Genomic DNA, 21,996 nt, shown 5'->3' on the forward strand with positions numbered 1-21,996 from the left:
ATTAGAAATGACGACATAGTAACATACAAAGCAGGTTGAAAGGCGGAATGGAATTCCTCAGGGAAAAGAAAACCATTACTCCCAATCAACAAGGTAACAAAAAGGAAATAAGTTTCCTATACCCACGTGATCAGTGTAGGTACCGAAAACCCGTTCACTTTTTTCCCTTTGTAAATAATAATAAAAACAATTAATTTTCTGCCCTAATTAAATCTTTAATATGGAATGTTCCAATAGGCTTTCCTTTCATATCTGCCAGTTTGTAAACGACGGCCGAGACCTTATCAATAATTTTGCTTCTTAAAAATTTTGGAGCAAGTTTAGCGGAGAAATGCTTAGAAGCATCGGACAACACGAAAGAGCGTCTCCAAACAATGTCACCAACTTTGAATTCCACATTCCTTCTACGAAGGTCATAGTGAACCTTATTCCGTTCGTAGGATTGACGTAAACACGTCCTAACTTGGCAGAAAATGTCATTAAGCTCAGAAACATCTTGAGCCCATGTGTCACGTTTTGAGAATGTTAAATCTTCCGAAGAAAAGTCAGGTGATTTGTAATCTTTGCCTGAAATAATGGCTTCCCTGCCAAAATTTAAAAAGAAAGGGGTGTAACCCGTTACCTCATGTACAGCAGTGTTAATAGCGAGCTCTATTTCAGGTAAATGATTTGCCCAAGTTCGATGATCCGTTCCCACGTACGAACTTAAGGCTGTAACTAAAACTCTGTTAATTCTCTCTACAGGATTATTCTGTGGATGATATCTACAGTTAAAAAACATGTGACGTACATGATATCTGTCAACTAAATGTTTCAATTCTTTCGAAATGTATTGGGGACCATTGTCTGCGATGATGCAATCCGGAACGCCAAATTTTAGGAAAATTTCATCCTCTATAATAGCAGAGACATTTTTCCCATTCGCACTTCTCAGCGGAAAAATTTTTGTAAATTTAGTGAAGAAATCAGCGACAACTAATAGATATTTATAACCTTTCTTGTATGAGCTGGGAAGAGGTCCCAATAAATCTGTCGAGATAACCTGCCACGGACGCTGGACCAACTTAGGATCTCCCATAAGACCGGGTGCAGCCTGATTTGAACTTTTCTGTCCTAAACAAGTGTGACATTTTGATACAAATTTCCTTACGTCTGAGGACATTCTAGGCCAGTAAAATTTCAAACAAATCCTATTCAGAGTTTTCATAATCCCAAAATGGGCAGATGTAGGAGGTACGTGATGTAACGCAATCAACTCTTGTCTTTGATCCTTAGGAACAACTTCCTTCCAATCATTAGGCTTATGCAGGGCTTCCATACTCTGCACATGCTTATATAAAACTCCCTCTACAAGTTTCCACTTAGAAAATAGCTCAGGTTTAGCTAAAACGTCACGACACATTTTATTGTACCACCGATCAGTACTAATAATGGGAGATTGAACAATTGATGAAATAACTAAAGGATCGCGAGATAAAGCATCTGGCACAACATTTTCCTTCCCTTTCCTGTGTTCAATAATAAAGTTAAATTGCTGCAATCTGACAGCCCACCGAGCTAATCTTCCAGAAGGTGATTTTAAGTTTACTAGCCACTTCAGACTATAATGATCCGTAATTACTTTTACAGGGATGGGTGACCCTTCAATGTAACCCCTGAATTTCTCCAAAGCAAAAATTAACGCATTAAGTTCTTTCTCAGTAGTAGAGTGGTTCCTTTCCTGAGCCGATAACGATCTACTAATGAAGGAAATAGGGTGTTCCCTGTTTTGTTCATCTAATTGAGAGAGTACTGCGCCTAAACCTTCGTTTGATGCATCACAAGAAATAGTAAACGGTTTATTAAAATCTGGGCATGCTAAAACCGGAGCCGCGACAAGAGTTTCCTTTAATTTAGAGAACGCCGCCTGCGCTTGATTATTCCAAGAAAATTTTTTACCAATGAACTCTTTTTTGGTTAAGTTGTGTAACGGAGCAGCAATAATAGAAAAATTTAAAATAAAACGCTTGTACCATGATATAATACCGATGAAACGTCTCAGACTCTTTTGTGAGGTAGGTACCGGAAAATCAACCACAGCCTTTACTTTGTCTGGGTCAGTTCTCAGACCATTACTATCTATGACATAACCGAGATATTTAAGCGATTCTCTACAGAATACTGACTTTTCAATGTTAATCGTGAGACCCGCCTCGAACAGTTTACGTTTTACAAGTTTAAGTAATGCTAAATGCTCTTCAAAAGTACTGGAGATTACGATAATATCGTCTAAATAAAAGAAAACTTTACCATCAAATTCTGGGCCAAAGATTTTACCCATGAGCCGCATCATTCTCGAACTGGCTCCATGAAGACCGAAAGGCATAGAAGTAAATTGAAAAAGACCCCTTTTAGGAATAGTAAAAGCTGTTTTTTCCCTTGAACTATGTTCTAGTGGAATTTGATAAAAAGCATCTTTTAGATCAATAGTGGATAGAAAACGAGCTCCCCCCAAGCTGTCTAAAATATTTGAAATGTATGGTAACGGAAATGCGTCCCTCTTAGAGATCGAATTAATTCGTCTGGAATCCAAGCAAAGGCGGTAAGTGCCATTTTTCTTTGGTACTAGTAAGATGGGACTGTTCCAAGCACTACTGCTCGGTTCAACGACGCCCATCTCCAACATTCTATCAAGTTCCTTGTGTACAACCGGGAGCAGGTGAGGTGAAATCGGATAGTAACGCTGTTTTACAGGTATACTATTACCAGTGTCTATGACATGTTCCTCTAAATGCGTACGACCAAGTTTGTCCCCAGAAATTGAAATATAATCTTTAACTACATTATCAAGTAAATTTTGTTGATATTTGGATAAGTGATGTTTGTCCACAATACCTCTGACTTCAGAAGTAAGCCGAGGAGCAGATTTTACAACCTTCGTATTCATAAACTTAGAAATATCCGGACAAATGTTAAAAGATTTCCAAAAATCAATACCGAGAATAACATCCGTCTTTATATCTGGCATGACAACAAAAATAAACTCTTTAACAACATTATTACATGTTATAGGAAGCGAGATTTTCAAGTTACAGCAAACGGAATGACCCGTCGCAGAGGTTAAAGAAAATGAATTATTGAGCTTAGCCAACCTGGCACCAAGTTTTAAAAGTTTTAAATGAAAATTATTACCGAGAATGGAAACATGTGAGCCTGAGTCCAACAGGCCAGAAAAAACAGTTCCGAGTGTAGAAAAGGATACGAAAGGACGGCCGTCCCTGTCAGCCTTCCCTCCGTAACCTGATGCTCCTAAATTTCTGTAAAAATTCCTGACTACCGAAAGCCATTCTTGCCACGCCGGATCGAGAGCAGTGATACTGGTGGAGACGTCTTCCGCCAGCGGCACAGCTAACGTCCGGCTCTCGCGTTTTTTGACCTAACGCAAGTGCAGTCAGGAGTCTTAACGCCTGGACATCCACAGAGGAAGCAATGAATCTCCTCCCTGGAATTCACGTTATAACGTTTGAAAGACATGTTTTTATGAGAAGAATTCACATGCCTGAAAGAATTAGGTTTAGAAGGAGCATTTGTATTTGGTGGCGCCTTTACGCTAGCAGTTGAAGGGGTTTGAGGGGACTTTGAACCTTTCCTCTGGTCAGAACGACTGTCTGCCAATTCAATTAGTTTGCCCAATCTTTTTAGGGTAGTTATGTCCGGAATGGAGTTTAATGCAAGTTTCTGAATATATCTGGGAAGCATATTGCACTGGAGAATTTCCAAAATTTCTACATCAGGCAATTTCTTGTTTAATCTTTTATTTAGTATGAGAACATTAGTGATAAAGGTGCCAAGTGAATCATTAGGTGCTTGCATAGTTGACCTCAACTGTGCAAGGAGTCTACGGTCATAATCGAGAATTTCATATTCCTCCTTGAGGCCTACCACAAGGTCATCCCAGGATTCGAAAAGGGAGCGATTGACCCTCAGCCAATCAAGGGCAATCCCATCAAAAAGTTCAAACGCGCCTAAAAAAAGATTGTGCTTACTTACAGAGCGAGACAGGGCAAGTTCTTCAACACGTTCAAGAAACTTCCTAATGCAAGTAGTGCCATCATACTTGATATTCCATAAATGCAGTGGAACCAACGGAGATGTGGGAACAATAATGTCCGAGTCCTTGACGGAAGACATGGCGGATTCTTTTACTTGACTCCTTGTATCAGGCATTGTGACTAGATGTACCTAAAGATTAATTGGAAAAAAAAACAAGGCAACATTAATCACGTCCGAAGACGGCAATAATAAAAAGTAAAATTCCCAAAAGAGGAAGAATGGGTGTAAAATTATTTGTACCTACACATCTAAAGGACAAAAGTTCAGAAATGGACATACACCAATACTATAATTTCAGATGTGGGAATCTGGAACAACATTACAACAATAATAAAATAAAATATACGGGACACCCACCAGTCCCGCAGAATATTCACGGCCATAAATTAATTTTAAAATAATTATCGTATAATTATGGTTATATCAAAATATTATAAGAAATGCATAGCAAATATTATAAGAAATGCGGCCGGAACGTCGCGAAACAGAGAGACCCCCATGAGACGACATAAGAATTACCTTCATCAAGCTAGTTACAAAAAATGCCACCTGCAAAAATTATTGTCAACTCTCAATGCCAACGAGACCGAAAAAAGTAAAATTAAATGCCAATCGGGTTAAACCACGTGGTGCGCCATTGTAAGAGGATTATTGCCACATTCGGCGGTGTTGAAACAAAATTATAAAGGTGTAGGGCATGAGTGCCTCAAGAATATATGTAGCAACAGTGTATTAAATAAAAGATAAGGGAAATGAATTCCATGACACAACATTTATTTCTACAACACTTCATTAACCTTTAAATAACATGAGAACTCTTTATTTAGTGACATTTATCTCAGGCGTGTGCTACATCCGAAGGATGAAAGCACGATTGCTAATTTTAAATATTGCATTGAAAGCGACAAGTGGGTGGCATTTATAATAAACTAACCTGAAGAATGTAATGACGGGCGCCAAGCGATGCGTTTATGCATTGCTGTTATTTAAATGAAGAGACAAGGATGACCAAAGGTAAATCCACAAAACGGTGTCGTCATCCTTGTACGTAATCGTGATTGCTCATGGAGAGGTTCTTGTCTTCCCGGTGTATCACGACGTCCCGGAACCGCGGCCAGATAAATACTAAATTGTCGAGGTGTGCGTCTAGCTTGCGAGCCCCGTCTCCCGTTGTCCAGAGTTGCCATAGATGCGGTGTTGTAAATAGAGATCGGCAGTGAATAATGCTAATGCTCTGTAGCGGGCAGGAAATGACTGCTACAGACTATAAAGGAATATTGTCCGATTTCACGATGTCTTTCACGTGAAAGTCTCCGGTTTCTTTACCCTTAAGGTCTGCCAGCGTATATATAAGATCTGATTTCTTTTTTACAACTATATTTTTAACAAATCGCGGAGCTAATTTCTGTGCAAAGTAATTCAATGCATTCGACTAGACGAAGTTTCTACGCCAAACCACATCCCCAACCTGGTAAGTAACGTGTTTTCTACGTAGGTTGTAATGATGAGCTCCCTTTTGGTAGGCTTCAAGAAGTGCATCCGAGACTTGTTCATACACTGCCGATAATTTATCTAACCTTTGAGCATACGCTTCAGGTTGAACATCATTCCGGGAACTGATATCTCCATCTGCTAGCGGATTACGGTGGAGATCTCCGTCAATAATCTGCTCCCTACCATGCATCAAAAAGAAAGGAGTATATCCTGTAGCGCAGTTGACAGTATTGTTCATAGCTGATTGAACTTGAGGAAGAAACTTAGACCAATTCCTGTGATCAGATTCAACTAAACTAGAGAGTGCTGTTCCCAATGTTTGATTATAACGCTCTACTACATTATTTTGAGGAGTATACAGTGAGTTGTAAAAAGGTTGTGGTACGTTATAATTACGTAGTAATTCTTTAAATTCCTTCGCGATGAATTGACGGCCATTATCGCAGACTACTGTACGCGGTACTCCATGAACAAGGAAGACGTTCTCTTCTAAAATTTTTACGATGCTTTTCGCGGAGCCGTTGCGCAGCGGAAATAGCCAAGTATACTTAGTAAAGGCGTCTACACATGACAATATTACTGTGAAACCGGAGTAGCTTCTAGGTAAAGGACCTACCAAATCTAAGGACAACATTTGCATAGGTTTTGTAACTCGTTTATGGTTTGAGGATATACCATTAGGAGGGGCCGTACTAATCTTATGTGCTTTACAGGTTTGACAACGATTCACAAATTGTTTGGCGTCTCTATACATATAAGGCCAATAGTAACGTAACTGCAATTTTTTATACGTTTTAAAGATACCAGGATGACAAGCTAGAGAAGATTCGTGTATATTTGATAAAATTTCCTGTCTAAGTTCTTGAGGGATAACTTTTTTCCACGCTGTATCTTCGCAGAGAGCTGAATCAGTCTTAGTATGACGAAATAATTCGTTGTCACGAACTTGAAAATTTTGAAACCGTTGTGGAAACTTTTGACAACCTTCCCAAGCTTTCATATACCATTCGTCAGTGGTGTGGTTAGGAACAGTTCCTGATAGTATAGCTAAGTTCATTCGCGAAAGTACGTCCGGTACAACGTGTTGAGTTCCCTTACGGTGAACTACATCGAAAGAAAATTGTGATAATCGTGAGCTCCACCGTGCAAGACGGCCACTAGGGTTAGATAAAGACCCCAACCACTTCAAGCTCGAGTGGTCGGTGACAACCTTAAAATGTGCACCTTCTATATACGGTCTGAAGTGTGTAACCGAATCTAATACAGCCAAAAGTTCGCGTTCCGTAATACCATAGTTGCGTTCGTGAGTATTTAAACAACGTGAATAATAAGCGATGGGGTGTTCTAGTACATCTATGGTTTGGATCAAAACTCCGCCTATCCCAGCCAAGCTGGCATCGCAATGTATTGCAAAGGGTTTTGTGAAATCCGGGCAACTTAAAACCGGAGCTGAAGTTAAGGCTTTTTTTAAATCTCCAAAGGTGGTCTCGGCTTCTGGGGACCACGCAAAGTTGCTGATACCGTTCTTGGAACCCGTGAGTCTTGTAAGAGGGGCGGCAATGCTTGAAAAGCCCTTTATAAATCTCCTGAAGTACCCACATAAACCAACGAATGCTCTTATTTGCTTTGCGTTTTTGGGCACAGGGAAGTTCTGAATACTTTCTATTTTTATAGGGTCCGTACGAAGACCTTGAGAATCGATCATATAGCCAAGATATTTGAGCTCAGCTTTGCAGAACTCCGATTTTTTTAGGTTTATGGTTAGACCTGCGTCTCGTAGTCGTTCATAGACACGGTTTAATAATTTGAGATGAGACTGAAAATTTTCTGACACCAAAATTAAGTCGTCTAAGTAGCAGAAAGCATTTTCGTCAAATTCAGGTCCGAACAAGGCGTCAGCCAGTCTTTGGAGCTCGCTTGGTGCGTTTTTGAGTCCAAAAGGCATGCGAGTGAATTCGAATAGTCCTCGACCAGGAACTACGAATGCAGTCTTCTGACAGGAGTCTTTATCCAAGGCAATCTGCCAGAACGCCTTGGAGAGGTCAATGGACGAGACGTACCTTGCCCCGCCAAGTTTATCCAAGATCCTTGATATATATGGCAAGGGATAGGAATCGCGATTTGTTACGTTATTGTTTTTTCGCGAGTCCAAACAAAAACGACCCGTACCGTCTTTTTTAGTTACAATCAATACCGGACTAGACCAAGGAGAACGCGAGGGACGGATAACTCCTAATTTCAACATCTCATCCACTTCTGCTTCAAGCTGTTTCTGTCTAGCGGGCGACAAAGGGTAATACCTCTGTTTTATTGGAGGACCTGTGGTAACAATTTTATGTTTTACAAGGTGAGTTTTACCTAAGCCTTTTTTCTCAAAAGAAATCGATTCAAATTTTTGTATTATTTCTAATAGACTTCTATTTTCCGTAGGAGTCAACGATGAGGCTGGCCGGATTGCCCTTACCTCATTAATTAGTTCTGCCCGTGTTTGGCTGGGCACTCCTGAAAACAGTTCCGGCGCGATTTGGAACTGCTTCCAAAAGTTCACCCCCAAAATGTAATCAGGCGACAAAGACGGAATGACGTAAAAAAGAATGTCCTGAGTGATTCCCTTGTACGTCACTGGCAACGTCACTGTCCCTAGCACCTTCTGTCTTGTACCGTCTGCTGTTGAGACACTAAAATCTACTTTGACTAAATTAATACCTAGATTTAGAAAATATTTATAAGAATTCCCCCCTATACAAGATAGAGTAGCGCCACTGTCAAGTAACGCCCTGCAGGTTTTATTAATAATAAAAATTTCGGCGTACGGTCGATTATCTCCTTCTATCTCAGAATTCTGTGGCAGTGGGCCCACTACGTTAGAATCGGAGACAGAAAGAAACTGTATAACCAGTTGGAGCCAACTCCGCCACTCACGCTTCCTTTGCGCATGGGAAGGTGCGTGTCTAGAGCGACTCCATCCTAGTTTTCCGCATCCTTGTTTTTATTATTTTTACTATTGTTTCCAAGAGACCCTACCTTGGAATTAAAACTGTCGGAAGCTTTCTTCCTACAGTCCGACATTTTGTGTCCTAATTTCTTGCAATAGTTACAAATAATCCTATTGTTTAAAGGAGCTTGCGGTGCATGGCCCGTCTCTTTTTGTTTATTATTAGTAGAAAGTTCCTGTTGGTACTGTTTTGCAGGATTTGTATTATGACCAAAATTAGTTTGGTTGTTATTTGTCGGTCGGTTATAATATCTATTATTATATAAAGGAGGATCTTGATTGTTCTTAAACTTATTATTATTAGAATATTTTTTGTAATGTTGTCTATTGAAATTCGAATTATCATTTGGAAAGACCTTGCTTGCGTAAGAAGACGAAGGAGTATGTTGCTTTACTGTATCGGATGTTGAGAATGATTCGAATTTTTTTGTTGCGTCATTCAACTCTTCGAAGGTATTTAATTCCCGAGATGCGAGTAAGGTGGTATACATAGGTAACAAGGCTCTCATTGCTAATTAGAGCAACTCACTATCCGATAACTTAGAGTCGAGCATATTGTTATGCGCTTTCATTCTAAGAATAAATTCAAAAGCCGACATTTCAGTCGGTTGTTTCATATTGAACAGATCTATTTTAAGTGCTATCTGTCTATTGCTCCCTTCGAATTGTCTGATCAAGAGTAATTTCAGGTTATCCCAGGTTAGGTCAGGGGTAAAAATGGACCTGAACCATAATAGAGCTAGGCCTTCTAAAATATCCGGGAAACACCTAACAATATCTTCATGTTTGACGTTCCTTGTCCTACATTTCTCATCAATTTGTTGAATAAATTCCCTAACACAAGTTGAACCGTTGAATATAATATTCCAATTATTAATAGAATAGTGACTGTTGGAGCATGCGATTCATTATAAATTATCTTAGTATATTTGATGACCTTGGCACTGGAGTCACTGTCCTCATCTGTATTTGTATTGTCTTCAACTTGTTTTACGATTTGACCTACTTTTAAAGATTTATTATGGTTTCTAGCCTGAAGACGCATTTCTTCTAACGTGTTAGCCGGTATTAAATTCCTTGTAGTTAATTCTATACTTAAATCATCCTTTGATTTCACGTTGACGTTCTCTATTGGCCCAGACATGATGATAGTTATGCGCGGGGACGGAAAAGAAATTAAAAAAAAAAAAAAAAATCTCTTAAAAAAAAAATTTTTTGACAACCCTGATATTTGAAAAAAAAAAAAATTTATATATATTTTAAGTTGAATAAACTTTCAACTTTGTGGCAACCCTGATTTATCTTGAAAAAAAAAATTGTTTATTTTTTATTGATTTGAGACAACCTTGATTTCAATTTAAAAACCAAATTTTGGTGGCAACCCTGCCCTTATGTTTTTAATAATTACAAAGATAATTCACATCTAAGTATACAGATAATTTACTATTCAATGACATAACTTTTGGTAGTCAATTTTTGAAAGAAAAATAATATGTAATGATATCAAAAGTATTTCGATTCCAAACCCGTTTTTTAAATTTAAGTAAGTAGACCGCATGCTACTTCGTCTATAAACAAATTTGACATTTGATTTTAAACAACCGACGATAAAATATTTGTGACAGCTGTCACCTGTTATTAAAATACATTTCGTGTCACGTAAGTATTTAAAAGTACGAAATGATAATGTATCATAAGAATGATCATTTAATACAAACAGTCATTTGTAATCACTTAATAATCAAGTTTACTTGCATGAATTGATTTCAACACGTCAGATAAAAACATACAGTTTGACAAGCGGTTGAGGAAATGTTGTAGGTACTTACTTGAACCAGAAACAATTGTTTGTTTTGATGATGTTCAAATTATACAGAAATCAATTATTATTAACCTTGTGTAGGTATTTTAAGCACATAATTATCATGTGTAAAATGTTTGACAATTAAAACACAACACAACACATTTTATCAAAGATAAACTTGAACGAGATAATTATCATAGACAATTTGCTAGCTAAATAGTAACCGCTGTCGATTAGTTTCAAATAAATCAGCACCTAATACACTGTCTACGACCGTTATGTATTATCTGAGCATTATTTATAGTGTCAACAATAAATTGAGGTTATGTACATCACAACAGCAAAGTTATGGTGACACTTGTAGTATTATGAAGTTCATGGATGCTAGCACATGGAATTTTAACATAATATTTTGTAACAAGCAGATCTACCTGTGAATAAGTTATTACGAGACCAAACCATTGGGGCGCCATCTGATACGTGGGTACTTACATAGTGATTTACAACCAGCACAGTGGTCGGCTTTGTTTCCGTAGGAAACTTAGGACGCCAAACTTTGAGTGACAAAGTATGCCGAGCGCTGTGGTAGATACATGAAACCCTCCCTCAAGGATGGGCATATGGGCTTATTCGCAAGCAGATCTGATGTGTATTAATGAAAGCCAATTTCTCTAATAGGAACAATAACCTCTATTTCATTTTGTGATGGTTTGGATAATCACGAAAATAAATAAACGATAAATAATAAACGAACGTGCTCAAAAAAAATTTTTTGTTTAGACAACGACGGAAGATTTATTGACAGACAGGCCTGGAGTAAACACATTCACACGGGACAGGGCGCAGGTACAGTCAGTGAGGTTTTGAACTTGAGTACGTTGACAGCTCCGTGAAATCGATACAAATGAGAAGTGTTGTTTGAAATTGCAGTGAATTAGTGAATTCAGATGGCGTTAGAAAGCTTTGTTGGTTTTTGAATTAAAGTGAAATATTATTGGAACGGTTTTTGTGTGAAGTGAAAGTGGTTGGACTCAGTGAGAAAACAATTAATAATAATGACAATAATAATAATTGGATAATTTGTAGAGCGCCGTTTTGTAAAAACCCACCTCAGGGGCGCCAGGTGTTGTGCAATCGCGATTGTGTTATAAAGTTGTGTTGATTTAAACGTGATTTCGTATACAGTTCGAACTAGATTGCTTGTCTTAAAAACATGAAAATAATAAAAATAATGATTGCGTTTTTAAAACAGAGTGAACGTACTTAAAGGCGGGAAGTGTTTAATCGGGCTAGGTTATTGATTTGGCGAGATGGCATTTATCCACGGAGACCGAAAACCAGAGAAACAAATATATCATTAACTGTGGGTTCGAATCCTGACAGATTAGGGAGGTACAATTTTATTTACAGGAATATTTAATTACCCTTTTAAAGTCGTAGGGAGGGGACCAAAATGGAACAAATTACAAGGACTTAAAAGGAGAAAAATGATTAATGTAATGGAATGCCGGTAGGGAGGAGACCGAAAATTAAACTGATTTAGCTATATAGTGTGTAACCAGGTAAGCTTCACACTAGGATTTGGAGGTGACTAGCAGGGTGAGTTTTTTTTATATTATTTATCAAACAACAGAAGTCCCTTTTAAAGGACGGATACAGCATCCAAGTTTACAACCCCTGTCGTCCAAATAATGTTTCGAAAAGGAATGTGTCAATCAGACTATCTACCAGCTGAGAAAGGGAGACGGGCCGATGACCTTTTCATATATAGGCCGAGGCGCGGTGTACAGTCAGTCAAAGGGGGAGTTTTGCTAGCGTATGACCGCCCAAATAGAAAGCGATCGGATGCAACCAGATAGAACAAAATGAATATCTTTCGTCTGTTATTTGACTTTTCTAATTTAATACTTTTCATCTATTGTTTGACTTTCTAAGTTACGAATTGGGATGCACAAAAACAAATCTAAAGTTGAAAGAGGGAGATGGTAATCTCCGAGATAAAACTACCAACCGAACAACTTTTCTCAACAGGTACCTTTCGAGAGGTAGGCAGCCTCTTTAAATTAAATGCAAAAATCAAACCAATTATCCGTTTATACCTACCTGAGAGGATAGGTATTCAGTAGGAGTTACCCATACCTAATACACGAGGATGCTAGTAACCTCATAAAATAATTACTAGAACCGAATATTAAAATACAGACAGTCCTCATCCTAAATTTGGCATTTCGAGTAGACCTTACATATATTTCACATGATAATTGGCTGAATGGGTAGGCACACAACCTATCGTTAAAAAGCAGGCTAAATGTCGACAAGATCGTCGTGTGTTATCTATGTATTGACCTAGAAAGGGATGTAAATCCCCGATGGCGAGGGAGTTACAATGTTTTCTAGAGGTGGCTCGTAACTTAGGACCTTACGTGTCACATTTTCGCGACTAGATTCGTGGCAAGGGATGTCATGGCTTTCCCCTTCTACACTCAGTAAAGTAGGTTATCCTGGAGGTGTATGAGATTGGGGCAATTCTGAAATTGGTGATGAGACCTGGTTTTCTTTATTCTGGCGTGACGGTTGCCGATTTGGAACAAGGGGAGACCCGGCCGGTTGTGATATCCAGACACGCAGATATCGATCGCCTTGCTCAAATTATCATCCATCAGTTTTGTTTGGTAAGAGGAGGAGTCAATCTTAGCTTGAAAAAAATTCATTTCCTTTCCTCTCCTTCCCCTCCTAAAATATATACATGGATGGCGCCGACAACTAACACCATAAATTTATCGTATGTATATCACATATATAAAATCTAACACTTTATTATACTCACATTACCCTATGACAGGTAGAATCACGTAGCTAGTTTGAAGAGCAGGCGACTTCAGAAAAATAAGATTTATGAAATGGCTTTAAAACACAGCGATAATGGATTCAACCCACTCTATCTCAAAAGAACCAAGGGATACCACACATACATAGATAACTAGGTTTCTAAACCGAGAAACAAAAAACCAACACAACGTTCGGTGAAGCCTTTTTATACTGAACCGTCACGTGAAATGAGTACGTTCAAGGTCGTACGTCACGTGGACCAACTAGGATGTACACACTTGAAGGGGTGTGTAATAAAGAGAGGAGCAAAGGCTTGTAGAGACGGCAGGGGAGGAATTTTCCATCCCTGCGAACACATATGCAAAGCCTTATGGAAAAGCTACCTATGGGACTTTAAGGAAAAATTATCGTAGAAAGAAGAGAAGGAAAAGTTTGAAGTAGAAAGGGCGGATCATTACAATTTATAAGGTTTTTTTACAGAAAAGATATTATATAAACTTACCCCCCATCACAGACCGTATATTGTAACCCTATCTATCTAGCTATACTGTGGATGGATGGAGACGCCTTCCTTCAAGGGTCCGCGACTGCTTCAGCGCGGGCGACCAGCCCGCCAGCTCCATCTCTCGTTCAGTCCCAGCCCAGGGACTATTAGTTCCTCTGCGATGGCCTCCGGTTACCATCCGTCCGAGTATTCGCGAAGACCTCAAGGCGTGTGTGGTAAGGCGGGAGATAGGCGATTCCGCTCTCAAATATGATACGCAACCGATAAATTGTCAATTACTGCCTGCTCCTGTCTGGTATTACGCGCGAAGCGAGCGAGGATTGCCGCCCTTTTTGAGGATTACTCTTGAAACGGAATCTCGCACCCCGGTGTCCATTGACCGCGTTTCACTGTCCCGGGTTCAGATTTAAATCGCGCATTAATCGTATTTACTCGCGATATTGCCCATGATCGCAATAATCCGTGTTTCAGGATCGGATGCCTGGATCAAATTATTCGAGCATTTGCTCCGCTCGACTTTTAAAATTCACAATCGTAATCAACTTGGCACTTTCACATTCCCACAGAGTCCGAGCCCAACTGGTCCCTGTGGGTAAGTGCCAAAAGCCGCAAGAATAATTCCTATCGTCCTATATTGCGCTCAAATGTGGTTGTCAAAAAAACCCATAGACAATAATTGAAGTGATAATCAGAACCTGATTACAATTGTTATGTTTAAATGAACTATTTTCATAACAATATATATATATATATAAATATATATATATATATTTAAATATATATATATATATATTTATGTCATACCACATTTTGTAGCTCATCTTAGAAGAACCCACTTTAGTACCTCAATCTTTCGCATGTAATATATACTTACGTAGATGAAGTACCAACATGCTGTCTTTTAAATTTTGTTTAAAATATAGTCAGCTATAATATGTAATCAAAAGTAATGTTTATATATTATAAAAAATTATCTTTAAATAACGTGCATTCGTTCATCTATTTTAAGAATGCACTTACCGCTTCACGCTACGTTGCCAAGTTTAATGTTATACACTACACACCAATACAGTCACATATGTAGGTTGGTTGACAGGACGATTATACCTTCCTACTCGGATATGATCATTCACCATTTATTATTTCTAGCCGCCGTTTTTGATTATTGGCGCATTTTTTAAAATTGGAGTATGATTTGCTAATTAATATTGTTATTTATTTGGTGTTTACGGTTGTTTTTTTTTTGTGTTAAGGTTTATTTTATTATTATCATAAATAAAATTATGTATTGAAATACATATTAGTGTTATACATAATTTACTTTGTTCATTGATTCGTGCGTTTCTTTAAGTTGTAGGTTGGTTTGCAAATTATAATTTTTAATATGTTTATTAATTTCATGTTTACATACAGTTTTATTCGAATGTGTGTTAAATGTCATTTTAATAATGTATTATATTTTCATGTTATACCTACTTATCTTAACTTACTCTATAATTATTTTTACGCGTGTAAGCATTGTCTCCAGTTGTATGTCACATACACATATTCTAATTTTATTATTTTCGATAGTATACATTGTACAACCAACGTCTCTACAATAGGCCGCCCCAAATGGTTTGTCCAGGTGTCGCATCTGGGAGAGGGTGGTTGAGGGAGACCTTTTGACCTCTTCAGCCTGGCTCTCTCGACTCATCACCTTGCACCGCAGTAGAAGGGATAGACCCATATGCCCGTCGGTGTGTGTGTGTATTAGAGCACAGGCGTCTGGTGCGAAAGCTGTCCTTGTTCTACTGGTATTTCAATGGAAGATGCTCCGAGGAACTAGCGTCATTGATCCCTTTGGCACCGGTGCATGTCGGGTAACACGTCAAACGTGTACCCAACATTTGTAGACGGTTGACATTGTTCACATAAGAACGGGTCATTTCTACGACTCATTTTTGCCTGCCTCTGTGTGTCCTCCCTCCTACAATACGGGTCTCAAACGTACCTTTCAACATTTCAAGGGTTCAGATAAAATAAAAACGCTCATTTTAAAAAAAAAACTCTTTATTTTGAATTTTTAAGAACAAAAAATTTTGCTATACATAGTAATAAAAGTGTGTAATCATTTTATATATATATATTTATAGCATAATACAATAAAAAAATAATTATAACCTAATAACTTTGTATTCCCTTAACCCTTCACTACCAATATCATGATGAAAGAGAAAGGGGCCTTATTGGCCCGGTACTCTGTATGCCAGATTATAAAAGATAAAATATATGGAACTGCTATAACGACTGCCAATGATCAAATGATGGAACAAGCCAACAGCTACTTTACGATTGCTTGACGCTTTATATCAGCTGTAGTTGAATCGGAGTCGATAACTTTGGATCGTTCAATCGTTGAAGCCGTCATAGCGGCCTCTTAACCAATGCAATTCATTTGAATTCAAGTTAAGCATCCTGTAGGTAGAATTCTCTTTTTTTCTGCAAATCCTTAGGTAAGGGCAATTTCTTGACACGGTGATTATTAATAAATGTATTAATTTGCTTCCATGACCTCATTGACAATATTCCTGTTTGTTTTTTTATTTCGTTTATTTTTGCAGCTCCTGGATCTCTTCCTTCGATGAAATAATTTGCAAAGTTTTTATAAAGTTCATCTTTTTCTTGATTAAGCCATCTCCTTCTAACAATATTTTCCTTTTTTTTTGCAATATTCCCATCAAGTAAATTACTTAGTAAAGGCTCTTGGTCATTTTCTAAACTATTATCCAACGTAACATGATCCACATTTTCTTTATGTGATTCTTCAGGTTGAAGGACGGAATCTATTTCATTTTGTAAAGTTGCTGTAATGTTTACTCCATTATCTGACTGTGATCGGGAAGATATTTTTCCCTCAGCTAATTGCAGTAAATTCAATCCAACTTTACCTTTCTCAAGAGCCAGTTGTGGTATCATGTAATTCCCTTTATGTGTACCTGGTGTATGCCCTAAGAAATGAGACAAAGCGTTTACATAAGCATTATTCTTTCCAGCTACTTGCTCATAGTTGCAACATGGTGTCGCAGTCCAGTTGAAGTTATATGATCTGAATTCACAAAGGAAAACTTGTGTCTTAGTTCCCTTAAAATTTGCGTGCCACAAAAATAAGGTTCACCTCCCAGTTTTGGGAATAAATATTTGTTTTCATTTGGAATTCCAACTAAATTTCTGTATGCAAATATAGTGTCTACATTTTTTTTCATCTGATTTCGAAGAAGTATTGGAACTGTTCTCCCCCTTTTTCCTGGGATATGGAAGCAATATAATGTATGTATAGCATTTTGCTCCTCAGAACTCATGATTTCCAATATTTCTTTAGGAATGTCTTGTTTTTCACTTTGGCTGGCTATATAATTTTCTAATGGAGCCCTTGCAACTTCTCCTGCTCTCCTCCTATTAAAAATTATAATATGAGCAATTGTTATTTTACATAGCTCCTCATAGGCGATATAAGACTTTTCACATTCAAATCGTTGAGCTATGTTCACTTCTAGTTTCATAACTTCCGTGCATATTTTTTTTATATCAGTAGTTAAAGGCATGACATCAGCTTTCAGCATTTTTTGAGTTTTCCTTGATTTTTCAGCGTTAGTAGAAATTTCGAATTTCCAAGCGTGACCAAATATTATTTTAAATTCAGACAACTTGTTTTTTATAACTTCTTTGGATGAAGTGGTCAGCACAGGATTCTGTATTGTTTTACGTATCAAAATATCAGCACAATCTTTTACAGCTGTACAAAGTCGTTGAGGCATGCTAGGAATTTTTACAGAACCTGTACTTTCATCGTAACCACTATTTATTTTGACAGCGTCCATAAAAACATTAAAATGTATAGGGTCAAATGCAATTTCAAATGAGGAAATTGCAGGATTTTTTTCTTTGATGACCATGAACAGTCTAGCGAGATCTCTCATCTTGGATGTAATGTGTGTTTTCAAATGATGTTCTTTATGATTGCTTAATAGTAGGGAACCATATGAACAAATTAATGGCTCAGACTTTGCAATTCTTGCAATAGGATCATTTTTGAACACAGGAAATATCTGAGATCTTAAAGATTCTGTGATCTCAGAATTGTCTGGGGATAATAAAATAGCGGATGATTTTAACACTCTGCAGCGTTTTAGTGGATTTCCTTCGGGTGAATTTTTTCTATTTGAACATTTTTTCAGGTGTCTATAGAGTAAAGTTGTTTTGAATGTGCCACAGCATTCTGCATAATCCTTAGCTGTCGCAGTCGTTCTTGGACGGCGATTCGGTAGTAATATTCCATCAACCCTATTTATTGCGTCCTGATTGTATAGATAATTGCCTCTATTTCTTATTTTCTTCTGCCTCTAAGGGATGTTGGCTTGTAATGTGGCGTACAAAGTTGGTTATCAGCTTGAAGCAGTATGGACAAAAGTTTTTACGGTCATAAACTCTTGGTTTTTTACTAGCTAAATCAGATGTACATTGTTTTGAAGTCGATGACACAAAGCAGTCCGTTTTCTTCTGCTTCCCTGGATGATCGCTGGTATATGAATCTAAAATTAAAAAATGCATTAACATTTTATAACATAATTAATAAATTAAATTTGTGTGGAAAATTATACAGAGTGTATCATCAGTTACCACACAAACTTAAACCAGCGATTCCTGAGCATATGTGGTGTGTCAGTCAGTATTGCCCTGGTGTAAGACCACCATTCAAAATTGAATGTTGATTGAAAATGGCTTTAGCCGTGTTTGGTGACCAGATCTGAATATTCAGGTACTTCCCAACCTTCCTCTGACCCACCTCCTTCCCCTCCCCACTACCTTCAGCCTTACAACATACCCCAATTGGGTGTGCCATAGTCTCACTGGCTCCAGACGGGAGCAGTTGAGTTTCTTGTGCGGTATTCACTGTAAAAAAAAAAAAAAAAACTCCACACAGGAGGCCCTGAGGAAAACGATTTCCCTTAAGGCCTATGTCGTCTAAGATGCTGTGTGGAGGGTCTTTTTGAGGAGAAGAGGGAGTTAACATTTGTCTTCAAGAGACCCATGTTGTAGGAAGGGGGAAACACAGAGGCCGGCAAATCGTTCCATAGCCCAGCTGTTGAGCACAAGAACGAGTCGAAGAAGCGACCAGTTCTCATGTGACTAATGTCAACCGTGTAGATATGTTGGGCACGCGTTTGGCGTGTTTCCCGACTATGCACCGGTGCCGAAGGGATCAATGATGCTAGTTCCTCGGAACATCTTCCATTGAAATACCGGTAAAACAAGGATAGCATTCCCACCCGACGCCTGTGCTCTAAAGATTGCAATTTGTCTGTTGAAATGGGAGAAATTATCAAACGGATCGCCCGTTTCTGCACAGAGTCGAGGGTATTTTTCAGATATTTTGGAGCTCCAGACCAGAGGTGGCTGCCAAATTCAACTATGGGGCGGACTTGCGATTTGTACAAGGCTAGCAGTTGTGTACTATTAAAGTATCTGCGGGCCTTGTACAGTACGCCCAGATATTGAGAGGCTAGCTTTACTCTGGCTTCGATGGAGCCCCCATATCTGAGCTGGTCACTTAGAGTTACACCGAGCATATCAATGGAGGGCCTGTTCGGAAGGTTGCTTCCGTTGAAGGAGACGAGATTTTCATTGCGATCCCTTTTAGACGTAATAATACATTTAATACATTTTTCTGTGCGTATGCAATTTGAATAATAATTTTATTATTATGAAACATTTTTTATTATTATATATTAATAAATTATGAATATAAGAAAATAAATTATGGGAAAATGAGAAGTTGTGGGAGGAGTTTGTCGATTAAAAATAGGTGGTGTCCGCCACCCTACCGATATTGTATAATGTGCTCTAGAGTACAAAAAGGTTGGGAACCCCTGCGCTACAGCATAGCGTTTACATTACCAAGTTGGAAATTTGAAACGAGCGTTTACCATGCGCTTATCACATATATGGTCAGGAATCATTGGTTAACGTTTGTCGGCTAACTGCTGATACACTCTGTATATTCTGTCAATATTAAGTAGGTACCTCTTCTTACCAGAATCAGACGAAATTCTCGAGGGTAACTTGAATAAGTCATCACTGCCGGACGTCACACTTGCTGCTAAAATAAAGCATAATAATGTAATATTCGAAATAAAACAATTCATAGTAGGTAATGTAATATTCCAAAACTAATCATCACTACCGTTAATTGCTAAAACATTTCACAATAATAAGTAACGTAATGTTGGTGTGAAATGAAAAAAAAAAGATTATTGTATATTATCAGTAATTATTATGTAGCTACCTGAATCTGAAGGGTTTGCAAATAGATCATTCAGTTTTTCCTCCATTTCATTAATAACGGCCCTCTTACGTTCAGTAATTGGCGAGCCTTCACTTGTACTGGATATATTTTTATCTACAAAATAACAAAACACATTAAAAATCATAAACATAATAAAACAATAAGCATAATTATTATACTCATGTGAAAATCAACAAGCATTATTATTAAAATAACAGTGCAAAGCGTTTTCATAGTGACCATAACCTAAAAATGCAACACATTATAACGTAATTTTACATAAAAACACTTTTATTGTGTCATTGATAGTAATAATTTATCACAATATATATATCTACCTGAATCTGAAGGGTTTGCAAATAGATCATTCAGTTTTTCCTCCATTTCATTAATAACGGCCCTCTTACGTTCAGAAATTGGCGAGTCCTCACTTGTACTGGATATATTTTTATCTACAAAATAACAAAACACATTAAAAATCATAAACATAATTAAACAATAAGCATAATTATTATACTCATGTGAAAATCAACAAGCATTATTATTAAAATAACAGTGCAAAGCGTTTTCATAGAGACCATAACCTAAAAATGCAACACATTATAACGTAATTTTACATAAAAACACTTTTATTGTGTCATTGATAGTAATAATTTATCACAATATATATATCTACCTGAATCTGAAGGGTTTGCAAATAGATCATTCAGTTTTTCCTCCATTTCATTAATAACGGCCCTCTTACGTTCAGAAATTGGCGAGTCTTCACTTGTACTGGATATATTTTTATCTACAAAATAACAAAACACATTAAAAATCATAAACATAATTAAACAATAAGCATAATTATTATACTCATGTGAAAATCAACAAGCATTATTATTAAAATAACAGTGCAAAGCGTTTTCATAGAGACCATAACCTAAAAATGCAACACATTATAACGTAATTTTACATAAAAACACTTTTATTGTGTCATTGATAGTAATAATTTATCACAATATATATATCTACCTGAATCTGAAGGGTTTGCAAATAGATCATTCAGTTTTTCCTCCATTTCATTAATAACGGCCCTCTTACGTTCAGAAATTGGCGAGTCTTCACTTGTACTGGATATATTTTTATCTACAAAATAACAAAACACATTAAAAATCATAAACATAATAAAACAATCAGCATAATTATCATACTTGTATGAAAATCAACACGTATTATTATTAAAATAACAGTGAAAAGCGTTTTTATGGAGACCATAACCCAAAAAAGCAACGCATAACGCATTATAACGTAATTTTTCCTAAAAAAACACTTTTATTATGTCATTCATTGTAATAATTTATTATGCAACACAATAATTTAGGTTATATGATAAAATCTTACCGTTAATTGAAGAATCCATTGACATGGCAATAATTGTATTAATCCTTTGCCAGCGTGACATTTTATAAAATGCGTAAAGAAAGGATTCACACGTGCACACGCGAATGACGGCTCAAGTTGGCTCAAGTTTCGACAAAATCACCGAGACAGTGTTGCCAACTTTATTTTGACCAATTCACAAATTGTGGAACCGTTACCCATCAGAAAACCACTAAATGTGGCTATAATCCAAAATATGTGTATAATACAATGTGTATATAACGATGAGAAATCAAGGTAGAGTCATAATTTACTATAATTCTAACTTAAAACACTATTTTTGGCAAATTATTACGAATTGAGAAATTTTTTGAAAATTCAATGTTCATCTTGGTACTGGACAGTTAAAATATGATAGATCTTTTGAAAAAATGAAATCTATAGGGAAAAATTTCATAAATACGTCACGTATGACCTCCTACCTGCGACTAACGGTAAAATTTAACGCGGACTATTAGTAATAACGTTATAATCTGCGTTTTTCAATTATGATAGTTTGAATTTGGCCGAAATTCCCGCTGAAGCAGACA

General features: G+C 37.3%; 2 protein-coding genes and 1 long non-coding RNA gene across 4 annotated transcripts in view; 1 reads left to right on the forward strand and 2 right to left on the reverse strand.

Moving 5' to 3' along the window:
• LOC149414376 (uncharacterized) overlaps positions 1-8,147 on the forward strand; it is a 30,528-nt gene extending 22,381 nt beyond the window's left edge. The window contains exon 5 of the mRNA XM_089644149.1: positions 8,017-8,147. Within this exon, the coding sequence (XP_089500275.1) occupies positions 8,017-8,147 (131 nt within the window). The remainder of the gene's footprint in view (positions 1-8,016) is intronic.
• A 9,826-nt stretch (positions 8,148-17,973) lies between these two features.
• On the reverse strand, positions 17,974-20,452 carry LOC149414377 (uncharacterized). Of its 2 annotated transcripts, none has more exons than XM_089643830.1 (4): positions 20,383-20,452; positions 20,045-20,158; positions 19,793-19,855; positions 17,974-18,290 (listed from the first exon to the last, which is right to left on the reverse strand). In XM_089643830.1, the coding sequence occupies exons 1-4, from the start codon at positions 20,426-20,428 to the stop codon at positions 18,079-18,081; spliced, it is 435 nt and encodes a 144-aa protein (XP_089499956.1). In that variant the 5' UTR covers positions 20,429-20,452; the 3' UTR covers positions 17,974-18,078. The 2 variants fall into 2 exon arrangements, with proteins under 2 accessions (XP_089499956.1, XP_089499955.1); XM_089643829.1 differs by having other exon boundaries at positions 19,793-19,858.
• Positions 20,433-21,452, reverse strand: LOC149414378 (uncharacterized). The gene is made up of 5 exons (XR_016304117.1): positions 21,428-21,452; positions 21,059-21,172; positions 20,721-20,834; positions 20,482-20,496; positions 20,433-20,446 (listed from the first exon to the last, which is right to left on the reverse strand). It is a non-coding gene; the product is annotated as an uncharacterized LOC149414378 (long non-coding RNA).
• Between the last annotated feature and the right edge of the window lie 544 nt (positions 21,453-21,996).

Source organism: Hesperophylax consimilis, chromosome 20 (genome assembly GCF_061612785.1).
Source record: "Hesperophylax consimilis isolate HC1 chromosome 20, BYU_Hcon_1.0, whole genome shotgun sequence".
Classification (NCBI taxonomy): Eukaryota; Metazoa; Arthropoda; class Insecta; order Trichoptera; family Limnephilidae; genus Hesperophylax; species Hesperophylax consimilis.

Bases quoted from the DNA above. Each gene is read 5' to 3' on its own strand.
- LOC149414377 (XM_089643829.1), bottom strand. From the start codon at position 20,428: ATGGAGGAAAAACTGAATGATCTATTTGCAAACCCTTCAGATTCAG. The intron at 19,859-20,044 runs GTAGCTACATAA...GCTTTATTTTAG, and splicing joins TGCAAACCCTTCAGATTCAG to CAGCAAGTGTGACGTCCGGC. The intron at 18,291-19,792 runs GTAAGAAGAGGT...TTTTAATTTTAG, and splicing joins GAGAATTTCGTCTGATTCTG to ATTCATATACCAGCGATCAT.